Genomic DNA, 16,848 nt, shown 5'->3' with positions numbered 1-16,848 from the left:
AAAAATCTACCGAAGGAACTATGGGGAGAAGCGGTCTCTACAGCCACATACTTATTGAATCGTTGTCCTACAAAGAAGCTTGAAAAGCTTACACCGGAAGAGGCTTGGTGTGGATTCAAACCGAATCTAAGTCATTTGCGTGTATTCGGTTCGGTGGCTTATAAACATGTGCCGGGACAATTGAGAAAGAAGTTGGACGACAAGGGAGAAGAAATGATATTCGTTGGATATCACTCTACAGGCGGTTACAAACTGTTCGATGCGAGAAATCGGAAGATTCAAATTAGTCGAGATGTTATTTTTGAAGAAAATAACAGCAGCAGTCTCAGCGTAACCGGTTACGGACAGCCAGTACAAACTGGTGTAACCGGTTACGGACAGGAAAAACAGGGCAAGAACTCTGCAGAGAACAGCGTAACCGGTTACGGCCAGCCAGTACATACAGGCGTAACCGGTTACGAGCAGAACAGAACTCCAGCTGCTGTATTTTTTGATGATCTAGTCAGTCCCGAAACAGTTCCGCAGCCTCCGAATAATGTTCAAACTGAAGAACACCGTAGAAGATCAACAAGGCAAAGGGTGTTGCCTTCTAGACTCCAAGAATAAGAGAGATTCCAAGATAACGAAGTTAATAATGAAGGTGATTTCGTTCATTTTGCGCTTATGGCCGAATCCGAACCGGTGAATACAGAGGAGGCTCTAAGGGATCCAAAATGGATTTGTGTAATGAAAGAGGAGCTGGAATCAATCGAGAAAAATGGTACTTGGGAGTTAGTTGATCTACCTCATGGTAAAAAGCCAATTGGTGTCCGTTGGGTCTTTAAAGTGAAAGCAAATCCGAAGGGCGAGATAATCAAGTATAAGGCTCGATTAGTAGCGAAAGGGTTTTTGCAACGTGAAGGAATAGACTTTGAGGAGGTGTTTGCTCCTGTGGCTAGGCTTGAGACCATCCGATTGGTTGTTGGTATTGCAAACAACAACAATTGGAGCGTTTATCAAATGGACGTCAAATCTGCGTTTTTGAACGGTCCACTTGATGAGGAAGTTTATGTTGGACAGCCCCCTGGTTTTGAAGTAAAGAATCAAGAGATGAGATTCTACAAGTTGCATAAAGCCTTGTATGGTCTGAAACAAGCTCCAAGAGCTTGGAACAAACGCATAGATGGCTTCCTTGTTGACATTGATTTCAAGCGGTGTGTGTCCGAACATGGTTTATATGTGAGATCGAATGCTAAGGATGGAGTGATAATTCTTTGCTTATATGTGGACGACCTCTTGATTACCGGCAACTGTGAGGAGAGTATTTCAAGGTTCAAGAAGGAACTCATGAGTGAGTTTGAGATGACGGACCTTGGAATCATGAAATACTTCCTTGGCATAGAGTTCCAAAGGTCAAAAACGGGACTGCTCATGCACCAAAGGAGGTATGCACTTGAGATCTTGAAGAGGTGTGAAATGGAACATTGTAATGTTGCCATTACACCATGTGAAGCAAGGCTACAGCTGTCCAAGAGTGAGGATGAGCAAGATGTTGATCCAACTCAATATCGAAGATTGATTGGATCATTGCGGTACTTGTGCAATACGCGACCGGACTTGGCATTTAGTGTCGGTATTGCGAGTAGATTCATGGAGAGACCAAAGGTATCTCATATGGCAGCTGTCAAGAGGATCCTTAGATACATTAAAGGGACTCTTGGTTGTGGAATTCTCTTTCCGGCATCGGATACGAGCCGAAAGCGTGATTTACTTGGTTTCACCGATTCCAATTGGTGTGGTGATAAGGATGATAGAAAGTCAACGGCTGGATACATCTTTATGCTAGGTAGAACCCCAATCTCTTGGTGTTCGAAAAAGGAACCGGTGGTAGCACTCTCATCTTGTGAGGCCGAGTATATTGCGGCATCGTTGTGTGCTTGCCAAGCCATGTGGCTTATGAATCTATTGAAGGAGCTTAATAGTAGTGAGGGTGAGGCTATTACTCTCCTTGTTGATAATGTCTCTGCGATCAACCTTGCGAAGAATCCGATTGCACATGGAAGAAGCAAGCACATAGAGATGCGGTTTCATTATTTGAGGGAGTTAGTGAGCGATGGAAAGTTACGATTGGGATATTGTCGAAGCGAATATCAAGTAGCTGACTTATTGACCAAGGGTGTGAAAAATGAGGTGTTCAAGAGGCTGAGAAGGAAGCTGAGCATGGTGGACTTAGACCAACTGAAGTGAGGTGGTGTGTTGAAACTACTGTTTTTAGCACTTCAGTTGGCGTAACCGGTTACGCCTGTTACCGTAACCGGTTACGAACCCGTGAAACAGATTCACTGTAGATGTTGCGTTTGCGTAACCGGTTACGCTGTTTGCCATAACCGGTTACACTGAAGCCCAACTGTTTTTCTGTTTGTTTTAGGGTGTTTTAATTCATTCCAATCATTTTGTAACTTGTACTATATAAGGAGCTCACTACTCCTATTTTGTGGTTAATGCCAATTCACTATCTCACCCTCAATTACTCTCTCTCTATTATTTCTCTTCATTCTCTAATCTTCATCTTCTTCAATTCATCATTTTCCCCATTAAAGATACCTTAATTTGATTTGTATGTTCCAACAATTATGATAGTGTTAGCGCAACATCGGGGGAGGGTCGAGTTCGGGAGCATTGTTAATTTCGGAGACATTCCTTTGAGCAACACCTTTGTGGGAGACACACCACTTCTCCACCTAAAACCTTAAGGTGATAGGTGAGTGGGTTCTCCCACTTATATATGCTCAAGTCACCACATGCATTTCCAATGTGGGACTATTATCCACACTCACACTCGCATTATTCTCAACACTCCCCCTCAAGTGTGAGTCTACAATGCTCCCCCTCCATGTGGAAACTCCACTTCCACATACACTTGTACCGCCGGACACACGGGACACTCTACGCACATGCGGAACATATACCAACGACCATGTGGAGATACTTTCGATACAAGTAAGCCGGTCCCTTTCTCGAACCAAAGGCTCATGATACCAAGTGTTAGCGCAACATCGGGGGAGGGTCGAGTTCGGGAGCATTGTTAATTTCGGAGACATTCCTTTGAGCAACACCTTTGTGGGAGACACACCACTTCTCCCCCTAAAACCTTAAGGTGATAGGTGAGTGGGTTCTCCCACTTATATATGCTCAAGTCACCACATGCATTTCCAATGTGGGACTATTATCCACACTCACACTTGCATTATTCTCAACAAAACTCACACACTGTCATAACATAACAACAACACCAACACACACAATAAACCAATATTTAACGTACATTACACACTTCCTCTATTCTCTCTCTCTCTCTCTCTCTCTCTCTCTCTCTCTCTCTCTCTCTCTCTCTCTCTCTCTTTCTTTTTCCTTCCCAAAAAATGATTTCATCTTCTTCACCTTCATTTTCTATTCTCTTTTTTATCATCTCAATATTTTCAACAACGGTTTTATCTCTCACCTGTTCAACTCAGAAACTCACCGGAACAAAAACCTACTCGAATTGCCTTGACCTCCCCGTACTCAATTCCTACCTCCACTACACCCACGACCAGAAAAACTCCACACTCTCGGTTGTCTTTATCGCATCCCTGCCTAGTCCAGCCGGTTGGGTTTCCTGGGGAATAAATCCAACTGGCACCGGAATGGCGGGGGCGCAGGTGATCGTGGCATTTAAGAATGACACCGCAATAGCGATGAAGACGTTGGACCTTAAATCTTACAGTGTGGTTATACCTGGGAAGCTGTCGTTTAATGTTTGGGACATGAAAGCGGAGGAAGATGGTGGCGGTGTTATGAAGATTTTTGCGACGGTTAAGGTTCCGGTTAACGTTGACGTCGTTAATCATGTTTGGCAAGTGGGGCCCGCCGTGATGGCAGGAAGGATGGGTCCGCATGAGTTTAATCCACCAAATTTGAATTCTAAAGGAAGGCTTAGCTTGAATGGAGCAGAGGCTTCTAATGTTCCTGTGGATTTTGCCACCAAAAAGAAAAATGTGAGTTTTTAACAATTTCTTTACCTCTAAATATTTTTTACTTGTGTTACTTTTAAAAAATGGGTGTTTTTTTGTTTCTTAGCTTTTTTTATTTTTTTTCTTTCCTAATTTCGATTAAGAAATTGGGGTTTAGGTTTTATTTTTTAATATTATTGTTATGAATTTATGATATATTTAAAAAATTTTGATTATTTTTGGTTTGGAAAATATAATTATTTGTTATGGTTTGGAAGAAAAAGAATGTGAATCCACTGCACTCAAAATTTTCACGCACTCTTTCGTGATAATATTAATCGTCTAATCTTACTCGTGTGATTAAAAAAATATATTTTATTTTTATTTTATAATTTTAAAAATATAAAAATTAAATTTAAATTTTTTGATTTTAATCGAACGGTCATAGCAATTTGTCTGCGTAAATGCAGAGAAATCTAAATTCGAAGAAAAATGAATATTTTTAAATTATTTTGGTGGTTTAAGTTTAAATTGAAGTGTTTACTTATAGAGAGGAGTGTGTTAGCTAATTAGTATTAGTATGTATTAATTAATTAAACTTTTGGTTCAGAGTTCACCGTTGTATTTGCATTTAAATTATAAAGTAATTTAGTGTTAGTTTAACTTACAAGAAAAATAAATTTTAACTAAAATCAATTTATGTCAAAATTTAAATTGGGGTTCGCCAACAATTTGTCTTTAACTAATAATAACATTGTTGTTTGATGTTTTGTACTATGATGATTTTTTTTTGGATTGTTTTTTTGACTTGCTGGTAATGTGTGATTTTGTTGAATAATGACAGATTCATGGATTACTAAACATAGTGAGTTGGGGTATTTTGTTTCCCCTTGGAGTAATCATGGCAAGATATGTGAAAACTTTCCCATCAGCTGATCCAGCTTGGTTCTATCTTCATGTTGGTTGTCAATTATCTGCTTATGTTCTCGGAGTTGCTGGGTGGGAAACTGGCATTAAACTTGGAAGTGAATCAGAGGGGATTACTTTCGGTGTTCATCGTAATGTTGGAATTACCCTCTTTTGTCTTGCAACTATACAGGTAACAACAAACAACATTCTCTAATTCATATAATCTTACCAAAAAAATAATTGAATTTCCTAGGACAAATTTTGGGTCTTATGCAATAGCACGTGCATGATCTTAAGGAAAACTCTATTCTAACAAATATTTTGTAAGATTCTATTTTATTATGGTTTAACTGAAATAAATTTTTGGTCAGGCAGTTGTCAATCTTACTTACCCTAAAAGATTGACGGTTTTTTTGGACACTATGCAGTAATCTGCCTTGCATATTCTCAAATACAATCTTAATTCTGACAACGGTTTGATGAAATTCTATTTGATTACGGTTTAACTAAGATAAATTTTAGGTTATGTGCGGTAATCAGTCTTACACACACTAAGATAGTGATAGCTCTTTTGAATCTTGTACGGTAGTCTGTCTTACATGTCTTCAAAAATGATTTAAATGCTCTTTTTAATAACAATTTAATTGCGATAAATTTTTAATTTTGTGCGGTAGTCTCTCTTGCACACGGTTTTAAGGATTAATGACGGCTCTGGCTAGCTGTAGTAATATTTTCTCTATTTTTTTTGTACAGATCTTTGCATTGTTGTTGACGCCAAATAAGGATCACAAATACAGATTTTACTGGAACATCTACCACCATAGTTTCGGATACACAATAATCATCCTTGGAATCTTCAACATATTCAGAGGCTTTGAGATCCTAAGCCCTGACCACAAATGGAAATCATCTTACATTGTAGTGATAATTACATTAGCTGTAATTGCCTTAGTATTGGAAGCTATCACATGGAGTTTTGTGATGAAAGGAAAGTCTAAAAAGAACAATAAAACCTATGATGGACAAACAAGAGGCCAACACCTTGATGTCTGAATCATTTGACTAGGTTTAGGTTGTTCTTCTCATGAAAGGTTCTGGTTTTCAATGTTTTGTTGGGATATTTTTAGATGCTTCTACTTTTTGTTTCCTAGTTCTTGTATGTTATCTGTATAATATACTTGGTTTCATAGTGGTTTTTTTAAGTTATAATAGTAAATTGGTGTAGATATTGTTATATTTGCTTTATAAATACATATGCTCCTTATATAGTCTTTTTCTTTTGTCAAAGATTCAAAACTCAAATACAATTATACAATAGCTAAGAAAAATCAGGTATTGTTGCAAGTTAGCTTAAAGTAGAGGTGTAAAGAAGTATGATTAATCGAACCATATCTCTAAATTGAATTACATTAAATTAAAAAAATATTGAATTACTAAAATAGTTAATAAAATATATCATAATAAACAATTTGATTAATTATGTTTAAATTAAAAATCAATTTAAATTATTTAACTAAATGTTTTTAAAAAAATTATTCTGAAATTTTTCCATAACTTTATTTTTTTTTAAATTGTATTAATTTTTTTCTGAAAATTGATTTAGAAATATTTTCCCCCAAAAATAGAATTTTCTAAAGAACAAATGTTTTAAATATTTTGTTCTTTATGGAGAATTTATTTCTGAAAAAGTAAAAAAAAATATTGTTTTTTTATGGAGAATGAAAAAAATTTCACTTAAAAATATATATTTAAATTTAAATTTATGAATACAAAAAAAAATCTTAATTTTTTTAGAAAAACTATTAAAAAATAGTTTAAAAAATAGTAAAAAAAATATAAACCTATTTATAAATGTAAATTGATTATAATAAGTTTATATGTATAAATTAATTTTAAAATCATTTAAATAATTAACTGTTTTCTTATTGAAATAGTTACTTAAAATCGATGTAAACTGATATCTATAATATAAGAAAAGTATATCTTTTCAACAATTCCTCTGGCTACGACACGTGGCTTCATGGTAGCAAGGAATTCTCTTTTTCAACTTTCAACCTGGTGCATCCACGTCACCACTCTTTTGGCTTCTCAAATATTCATCCGTTTCTAACATGCAGCAGCAATTAATAATCCATCCCTCCAACTTCCACATGCAGCACTAGTTAATAATCCATCCCTCCAACTTCCACATGCAGCAGTTATGCAAATGAAAAGTTTCAACTGCTCCACTCTTAATAATGTTATTCAATGTGATATCTATCATATAACTCAATGTGGAGCAAGTCAAATTAAGAAATTAAGTTTATCAATATATATATATAAAGTTAGTTTTATAAAATATTATTGATATTTATTTATTGTAAGGTCGAACAAAACAAAAAATAAAGATATAATATAATAAAATATTACAAATTAAAAATGTATACATAATTTTGAAATGTATAAGAAAATAGAATGAAAGAATAAAGAAAAAAAACAGTATATTTTTTAAGGTAAATAAAGAGTTTGGAAATGAAAAGACATAAATCATTTACCTATAAAAAAAATTAAATATCATAATCATTTTTAATTGATTGCAATTTTAATTTTTGATTTAATCTGATTGCAACTTTTGATTTAATGTGATTGCAATTTTTAACTTCTTATCCATAATAGTCCAACATTATGCTCGATTTGAACGTGATTTTAAAGAATGGTTTGTTGAAATAATGAAGCAGCACACCTATTTTTTTGATATGGAAATAATTGGTATATTATTGCAAATTTTAATAAATAAATTTCATTGATTAGTTGATTTTATGTTTGAGTGATATTTATATTAAATCTTAGTAATTATAAAAATTATATATATTGTAATATATAAATAACATAATATTGTATATTAATTCATAGAATAAAGAATATTTTAGTTAAGTCAAATTAAAAAATTAAGTTTATCAATATATATATATATATATATATATATATATATATATATATATATAATTTATAAAGTTAGTTTTATAAAATATTATTGATATTTATTTATTGTAAGGTCGAACAAAACAAAACAAAAATAAAGATAAAATATAATAAAATATTACAAATTAAAAATATATACATAATTTTGAAATGTATAAGAAAATAGAATGAAAAGACATAAATCATTTACCTATAAAAAAGTTAAATATCATAATTACCTTTAGTAATCATTGATTGATTGTAACTTTTAATTTATGATTTAATGCATGTGATTGCAACTTTTGATTTCTTATTCTTTTAGTACTTTCCACATGTATTTTTAAATTATTAGATTTGAGAAAATATTGTACTTTTATATCTTACAAAATTATACTGTTAACGACTTTTTAACGACTCATACGTTAAAATCATTACGTTGGAGATAATTTAATTGATATAGAATCAATACATTAAAATCATATCAATTACTTACCAATATCTTAATTGGTATAAAATAAATACTTTACAAATATATTTAGTACTCCAATTATATTGATGTTGTATCATTAAAAATTGAGTGAATTAAATTATCATTAAAAATTAATAAAAATAATTTATCTCACTTTTCCTTCAAAATTATTTAATAGAAACTTTCCAAAATAATGAATTTATCAACCTAATTTTGAAAGCAAATTTCATATGGTTAGAAGATGTCTAACCTCTCCTTTAACAAAAGGATTAATATTATTAGATACATATTTTAATAAAGTGTTTTAGGCATATCATTGCTTTTATATATTGTATGGATTTTTTTTGATAAAAAAAATGCATAATTAAACTAACTACTATGTTCTATTTTCACTTTAATAAGATTTCTTACTAATACTACTAAATTATTTAAAATATAAAATCTGAAAGTATATATATATATATATATATATATATATATATATATATATATATATATATATATATATATATATATATATATATATATTAATGAATTTTTTTTAGAGATTATCAAATAAAATAAACATATTAGATCTATTGACTATTTTTTAAAAAATATATTTAAAAATAACTATGGGTGTTAATAAGCATAAGTAATCGAATGAAACATAAGTACTGTATGAATAAATAGTAATAGAATGAAACATAAGTAATGTATGAATAAATAGTAATAGAATGAAACATAAGTAATATATGAATAAATAATATCAAAATTGTATGATATTTTTTATTAATCATACAATTTGTTTGTCATTTATAAAATTTAAAATTTTAACTGGACAAGTTCATCAATAATCAATATATATTTATCTATTTATAATATAATATAATTGAAATATTACCATTAAAACTTTAATGGGGTCAATTCTATCCAAATACAAAATAATATATTACGGATACACACGGGTAATTATAAGGTACGCGCATATGGTACTGATATTAACACATTTAATTAAATGTTAAATAATAACGAGAATAAGTTTACAATTGATTTAAATAATTTTATAAATAATTCCAAAACAAAAATATTGATGAAAACATGAAGTTACTGATCGAAATATTAAATATTAACGGAAAAATAATATTTATTGATCAAAATATTTAATATTAAAACAAATAAGCGTACCACACTGGTCTAGTGGGAATGAACATGTATCCCGTTAATATTCAAAATATTGAATATTAACTGGAGCACGGAGTTATTAATTAAAATATTGAATATTAACGGGAGCACAAAGTTACTGATCAAAATTTTGAATATTATCGGAAACATTAAGTTACTAATCAAAATGTTGAATATTAACGGGAACAAATTTTGAACATTAACGGGAACACGAAGTTACTAATCAAAATAATAAATATTAACGAAAATACGGGGTTATTGACAAAATATTGAATATTAACGAGAACACGAAGTTACTGATAATTTTTTTGAATATCAACAGAAACATTAACTTACTGATAACGGGAACATGCGTTACTGATAAAAATATTGAATATTAACGGGAACAAATTTGGAATATGTTGAAAGTAAATGTGACTAAGTTTATTGCATTGGACAATCGACATTGTGTATTCTTTATTGATCTTCCCAATTTTATTGCATATTAATAAAATAACACTTCATTATTTTATTCTTTATCAATTTCATTTTTAAGTTTATTAAGTATCTTTGCTGAACGAAATGTATCATAATAATAATTACATCAATTTCTTTTTTTTATAAAAAAAATATAATATTGAACAAAATAAGCAAGAACATGAAGTTACTAATCAAAATATTGAATATTAACGGGAATATGAAGTTACTGAATAAAATATTGAATATTAACGAGAACATGAATTACTGATTAAAATATTGTATATTAACGGGAACATGAAGTTACTGATCGAAATATTGAACATTAACGGGAACATGAAGTTACTGATCGAAATATTGAATATTAAAACAAATGAGCGTACCACAATAGTCCCCGTGCGAATGCACAGATATCCCGTTAATATTTAAAATATTGAATATTAACGGGAGCACGGAGTAATTTATTAAAATATTGAATATTAACGGAAGACAAAGTTACTTATCAAAATTTTTAATATAATCGGAAACATTAAGTTACAGATCCAATTTTTGAATATTAACGGGAACACAAAGTTATTGATCAAAATAATGAATATTAACGGAAAAACGGAGTTACTGATCAAAATAAAGAATATTAACAGGAAGATGAAGTTACTGATGAAAATATTGAATATTAACGGGAACAAGTTTGGAATATTAACGGAATACGAAGTTACTGATCAAAATAATGAATATTAGCGGGAACATAAAGATACTAATAAAAATATTGAATATTAACGGGAACATGAAGTTTATGAATAAAATATTCAATATTAACGAGAACATGAATTACTGATAAATATATTAAATATTTACGAGAACATGAAGTTACTGATCGAAATATTGAATATTAACGGAAAAATAATTTTTATTGATGAAAATATCCCAAACTTTGCCCCAATCTATTAAAAAGAAATTTTTATATTTTACACATCTAGTTTTATGACATTTACCTCTAGAATAATATATATATATATATATATATATATATATATATATATATATATATATATATTAAACAAAATAACACGGCCACAACGGCTACCCGTACAGACGCACGGGTATCACGTTAGTTGTGATTATGATCAGTAATGATGAATACCCTTAATTCAAATACTTAAAATGTATTGATTAAGATTAAATCATTTAGGAATATATTTCGAAAATCTAATTTGTAAAGATAATTTTTTACGCTGTACTTTAATCGATCACACTTGCGAATATTTCAAAATGACAATCTCTTAGCCATGTGGCTGATATAACAACTAAAGCGACATCAACGAATAAGATAACATAATTATTGTCTTATTGATTTTATTTATTAATATAGTTTTGACACAATAATGTCAATTGATAACATCTAGCTACATGAATAATATAGATATATTATATAGCTATAAAATATGCACCACAATTCAATCTAAATACAGGGCCGACCCTGGGCCAGGGCAACAACCCAGAGCCTCAAAAATAATGGGGCCTCAAATTGTTAGTTGTTGGGCTTTTTTTTTTGTCTTTTACTATTTAGGCCTGTGAATCCTAATTTTAAAAAATATACATCATAAACTTATTTTTGTCTTTTCTTTTAAATAATATACAACATTTATATTTATATTTTTTTGTTTGTTTTTCTTTTCTTAAAAATAATCTTAATTATTAATTTATGTTGGAGAGTATATAATATGAAGACTTGATTAAAGATTTTACTTAAAGAAATATAGAAAAGAAACTTTTTTTTAAAGAGTTAAAAGATATTTTAATAATATCGATTAGAATATAATTTTTATTGATGCTGATGGTGTTATTTAAAATATAAATAGACGATGTTATTTTTTTAAAATTATTTATTAGGGTCCAATTTTTTTATTTGTCCTGGGTCTCCAAAAAGTTGGGACTGGCCCTATCTAAATACTATGGTTTTATTTATAAAAAAATATTTATTTTTATAAATCGAAGAACTAATGTATCTAAAAAAAATATGGATCGAATATATTATTTTTTTTAATGAATTTAGAAAAATAAAATTTTTCTTATAAATAACATCAGATATAATACTCATTTTTCATTACAATAATCAACTCAATTTTTTTTATCAATATACAAGTTTGTTTCTCAAAACTTTATCAGAGGTGATTTTTTTCTTGAAAATTTCTTTACCCACCTTCCTATGGGGTCACCCCCAGCGAAAACCCCATTTTACCCAGCTTCAAAAATGCATTTCCAAAATATTTTTTTTTCTAAATTTTTCCGGACTTCGGAAGTGCATTTCCAAAAAAATCCAAAAAATTGAAATTTTGACTAATTCTGAGATGCATCTCCGAAACAAAAAAAAAATCTAAAAAAATCCCAAAAATTAAATTTAGGATATTAATTAATTCACATATCATAAATTTGATATAATTTATGAGTAATGAATAATAATAATTATATATTTTAATATAATTTATGAGTTATGAATAATAGTTATTATATATTTCTATCTTGATTCATATTTTAAAATTTAAAATAATTTTAATTAAAAAAATTAAATTGATTTCACTTACAAAATAAGTTATAATTTTTTATTTATATGTTTATAATAATTGTTATATATTTATAAAAAAAATTAAAAAATGAGTGTTTTAATTTATATATTTATATAATAATTATAAAAATTAAAAAAATGAGTGTTTTAATTTATAATAATTATTATATATTTATATATTTATATAATAATTATTATATATTTATATATTATATATTTATATATTTCACTTACAAAATTAATAATTATGATTATATATTTATATATTTCTATTCTGATTCATAATTAAAAATGAGTTATAATTTTTTATTTAGTTTAAAAAAATTAAAAAAAAAATTTGTCTTAATTTTATTTAATGAATAAATTTTATATTTAATTTTATATAATTCAAAATTTACTTATGAAATTAAGATGTTTTTGATTTATATAAGTTAGTAAAATAATTTTTAACTTTAAAATTGTTTAGGAAATTTTGATTCACCTTGATTTTATTGATTCATCTTCATTTTATTGATTCACTTTCATTTTATACCTATTAATTGTATTGATTCACATTGATTTTAATTTTTTAATAATTATTGAATTCTTTCGGAAGTGTATATCCGAAACATTCCAAGACCAATTTGGTCTTGGAATATTTCGGATATGCATCTCCGAAAACACCCCTTCTTCCAAAAAGGGGTGTTTTCGGAAATGCATCTCCGAAAACTCAAAAAAGGGGTGTTTTTGGAAATGCATCTCCGAAAACACCTTTTTTCGTGTTTTCAGAAGTGCATTTTCGAAAACACCTTCTTTTTTTTTTAATAAAAGTACGTTTTCGGAAATGTATTTCCAAAACAAGAGGTATTTTGATAAATTCGCCAGAGCTGACTAAGAAGGTTAGGAGGTGGGTAAAGAAATTCTTTTTTTCTTTCCTAAAGATTTTGAAAGAAACATACTTTTAGAATCTAAACATTCGAGATAAATTCCAATGCTAGTAATTCTAGAGTTGAAGTTGGTAAAGCTAATCCTTATTGAAGAGTAATTCAATATTCAGAAGATGGACTGATCTTCTGATGGTTACTCAGAAGATATTATTGACCAGAAGATGTTATCTGGGTCCCATTAGCTTATCTGTTTAGTAGTAAGGGTACTTTAGTATTTTGTAGTACTGTACTGTTTGTACCTTAGACTTGTTCACTAAGTTTACTGTTTTAGGGCTTATGTGGCAAGATTTTCTTTTTCTATAAATAGCCTTGTAATAGCTATCATTAATAATAGAATACAACATTTATTCTCTCATCTCTTTTGCGCCGTTATTCTATTATTCTCTTTGTCATCATCTTTATTCATTGTGCACCAACAATTGGTATCAGAGCTCCGGTTCCAAACACAGGGAAACACGAGTGAACGTGAGTTTGTGTGACTGTGTGATTGATTTTGTTTCAGGGAAACAAAGTTGTGTTGAATCACATTTTTCTTGGTTGTTTGTGGGTTGGGAAACACTGTGTGAGTGTGAGTGAAATTTGTTTTTGTCTGCACAAGTTTAAAGATGAGTGGAAGTAATTTGAATACCAAACTTCCAGTTCTTGATGGTAAAAACTGGAATAGATGGATGATTCAAATGCGTGTATTATTTGGTGCTCAAGATGTTCTAGATCTTGTCACTAGAGGATATGTTCCGGTTGCAGCGGATGCAACGGAAGAACAAAGAGAAGCGCAGAGGGAAACAAACAAGAGAGATCAAAAGGCGTTGTTCTTCACTCATCAGTGTGTGGATGTGAATGTGTTTGAGAAGATTTCTGATGCTATGACGTCTAAGGAGGCGTGGGATATACTGGTCAGGTGTTACGGTGGTGACGTATCAGTAAAGAAGGTGAAGCTTCAATCCCTGAGAAAGCAGTATGAAAATCTCAACATGAAGAACAATGAGAAAGTTTCTGAGTATATCTCTAGAGTGATTGTGATCACTAATGAGATGAAGGCTTGTGGAGAAACTCTTTCTGAACAAGTAATCATAGAGAAGATGTTGAGGTCTCTTACTCCTCAATTTGTTTATATTGTTGTATCTATTGAACATTCTAAAGATCTGGAAACCATGAGAATAGAAGAGTTGCAAAGCAGTTTAGAAGCACAAGAGTTGCGTCTGACTAAGAGAACTTCTGAGAGAGAAGTTGAGCAAGCTCTGAAGGCTTCTTTTGTCAAGAAGGACCAGAAGCATAGACGTGGTGATAGATTCTAGAAGGAAGCCTCAACTTCTGATGAGAAGAGATATCATAAGGGAAAGGATAAGAAGAAAGTTCAATGTTACTGTTGCAAACAGTTTGGCCACTTTGCTAGAGACTGTTTGGCAAACAAAGGAAGGAGATCAGAAGAAGCAAATATAGCGAGAGGAGGTTCAGATGATGAACCTGTGCTATTGATGGCTTCAGAGTCGGACAAAAGATGTTCGTCAGAATGGTGGTATATGGACACTGGGTGTTCAAATCACTTGACTGGAAACAAACAATGGCTGATAGATTTTGACTCTGAAGGGAGGACAAAGATCAGATGTGCTGATGATAAGTATCTTTATGCAGAAGGTATGGGAAATGTTAAAGTCAAAGTGAAGAATGGAAAGACTGTTCTGATCAAAGACGTTTGGTATGTTCCTGGAATCAGAAGCAATCTGATGAGTGTGGGTCAGCTCATTAAGAAAGGTTTCTCAGTTGTTATGAAGAACAACCTCTTGAAGTTGTATGATTCCAATCTGAAGTTGATTATGCAATCTGAACAGGGAAGCAACAGAACATTCAAGGTGAATGTAGAAACAGCTGAAACAGAGTGTCTGAGTGTTGAAGGCTCAGAAGGTGATAGTAAGCTGTGGCATAAGAGGTTGGGGCACTTGAACTATAGAAGCCTGGGGCATCTAAGTTCTAAGAAGCTTGTACATGGCATTCCAAAGGTTGTGAAGCCTGAGAAGTCATGTGAGGTATGCATGAAAGGCAAACAACCCAGATTGCCATTTGTATCAGAAGTTGCTCCAAGAGCAAAGCATGCTCTGGGAGTAGTGCACTCTGATGTGTGTGGACCATTTTCAGAACCTTCACTTGGAGGAAATAGGTATTTTGTGTCTTTTGTGGATGAGTTCACAAGAATGACGTGGGTAACACTTATCAAGTTTAAGACTGAGGTGTTCACAGAATTCCAGAAGTTCAAGGTGAAGGCTGAGAAGCAGAGTGGTCAGAAGATAAAGATTCTCAGAACGGATGGTGGAGGTGAGTATAACTCTACAGAATTCCAGAAGTTCTGTGATGATAATGGAATTGAGCATGAGGTTACTGGTCCTTATACTCCTCAACTCAATGGTCTTGCTGAACGTAGAAACCGTACTTTTCTTGATATGACGAGAAGTATGCTAAAAGAGAAGAAACTTCCTCATAATCGATGGGGAGAAACTGTTGCTACTGCAGTATATGTGCTCAACAGGTGTCCAACAAAGAGGCTGAAGGAAATTGTTCCTTTAGAGAAGTGGACTAAGGAGAAGCAGAGTGTTAGTCATTTGAAGGTTTTTGGTTCTGTGTGTTACAAACACGTTCCAGAAGCTAGAAGGAAGAAGCTGGATGATAGGAGCAAAGTGATGTTATTGGTGGGGTACCACAGTACAGGTGCATACAAGCTCTATTGTCCAGAAACTAACAAAGTTGAAGTCAGCAGAGACGTCATTGTGAAGGAATCAGAAGTTTGGGATTGGAGAGAGTCTCAACCAACTTCTGATGTAGAAATAACTTTTGAAGAAAAGTTAGAGTCAGAAGATGAAGAATCTTCTGAAGACGAGTCAGAAAATGAAGCATCTTCTGAAGATGAGTCAGATAGTGAATCTGATTTTGATCCAGATTCTGATGATGACCCAGAATCTGGTGGTAGTCATGATTCTGGAAGGGAAAACTCTGAAGACGTAGAGTCTGGAGGACAAGCTTCTGGAGATAATCATGAAGGTGGAGACTCTAGAGGTGGTGACTCTAGAGTAGTTGACTTTGAAGTAGCTCAACGACCACAAAGAGTCAGAACAATACCTAGAAGGTTTGCAGATTTTGACATGTTGCAAGACACAGAAGTCGAATCAGAAGGAAATGTCATTCAATGTGCCATGTTAGTAGATTCTGAACCAGTGAGTATTGAAGAAGCACTCAAGAAGAAGGTCTGGCTGAATGCCATGAAAGAAGAACTTTAGGCTATAGAAAGAAACAAGACTTGGAAGCTGACCGAACTTCCAAAGAAGAAGAAAGCCATCAGCGTCAGATGGGTTTTCAAGGTAAAGCTGAAGCCAGATGGATCAGTTGGTAAACACAAAGCGAGGCTAGTGGCTAGAGGTTTTCTTCAGAAACCTGGACTAGATTATTTTGAGGTGTTTGCTC

General features: G+C 31.5%; 1 protein-coding gene across 1 annotated transcript; it reads left to right on the top strand.

The window, feature by feature from the left end:
* The first annotated feature begins 3,374 nt into the window (after positions 1-3,374).
* LOC131611591 (cytochrome b561 and DOMON domain-containing protein At3g25290-like) lies at positions 3,375-6,117 on the top strand. Its single transcript, XM_058883542.1, has 3 exons — positions 3,375-4,016; positions 4,816-5,070; positions 5,634-6,117. Exons 1-3 carry the CDS (start codon positions 3,402-3,404, stop codon positions 5,931-5,933), a joined length of 1,170 nt encoding a protein of 389 aa, XP_058739525.1. The 5' UTR covers positions 3,375-3,401; the 3' UTR covers positions 5,934-6,117.
* The last annotated feature ends 10,731 nt before the right edge of the window (positions 6,118-16,848 follow it).

The sequence above is a fragment of the Vicia villosa genome, linkage group LG6 (genome assembly GCF_029867415.1).
Source record: "Vicia villosa cultivar HV-30 ecotype Madison, WI linkage group LG6, Vvil1.0, whole genome shotgun sequence".
NCBI classification, from domain to species: domain Eukaryota; kingdom Viridiplantae; phylum Streptophyta; class Magnoliopsida; order Fabales; family Fabaceae; genus Vicia; species Vicia villosa.
Note: the sequence above shows the minus strand (reverse complement) of the source record. Positions and strands in the feature narration are given on the sequence as shown.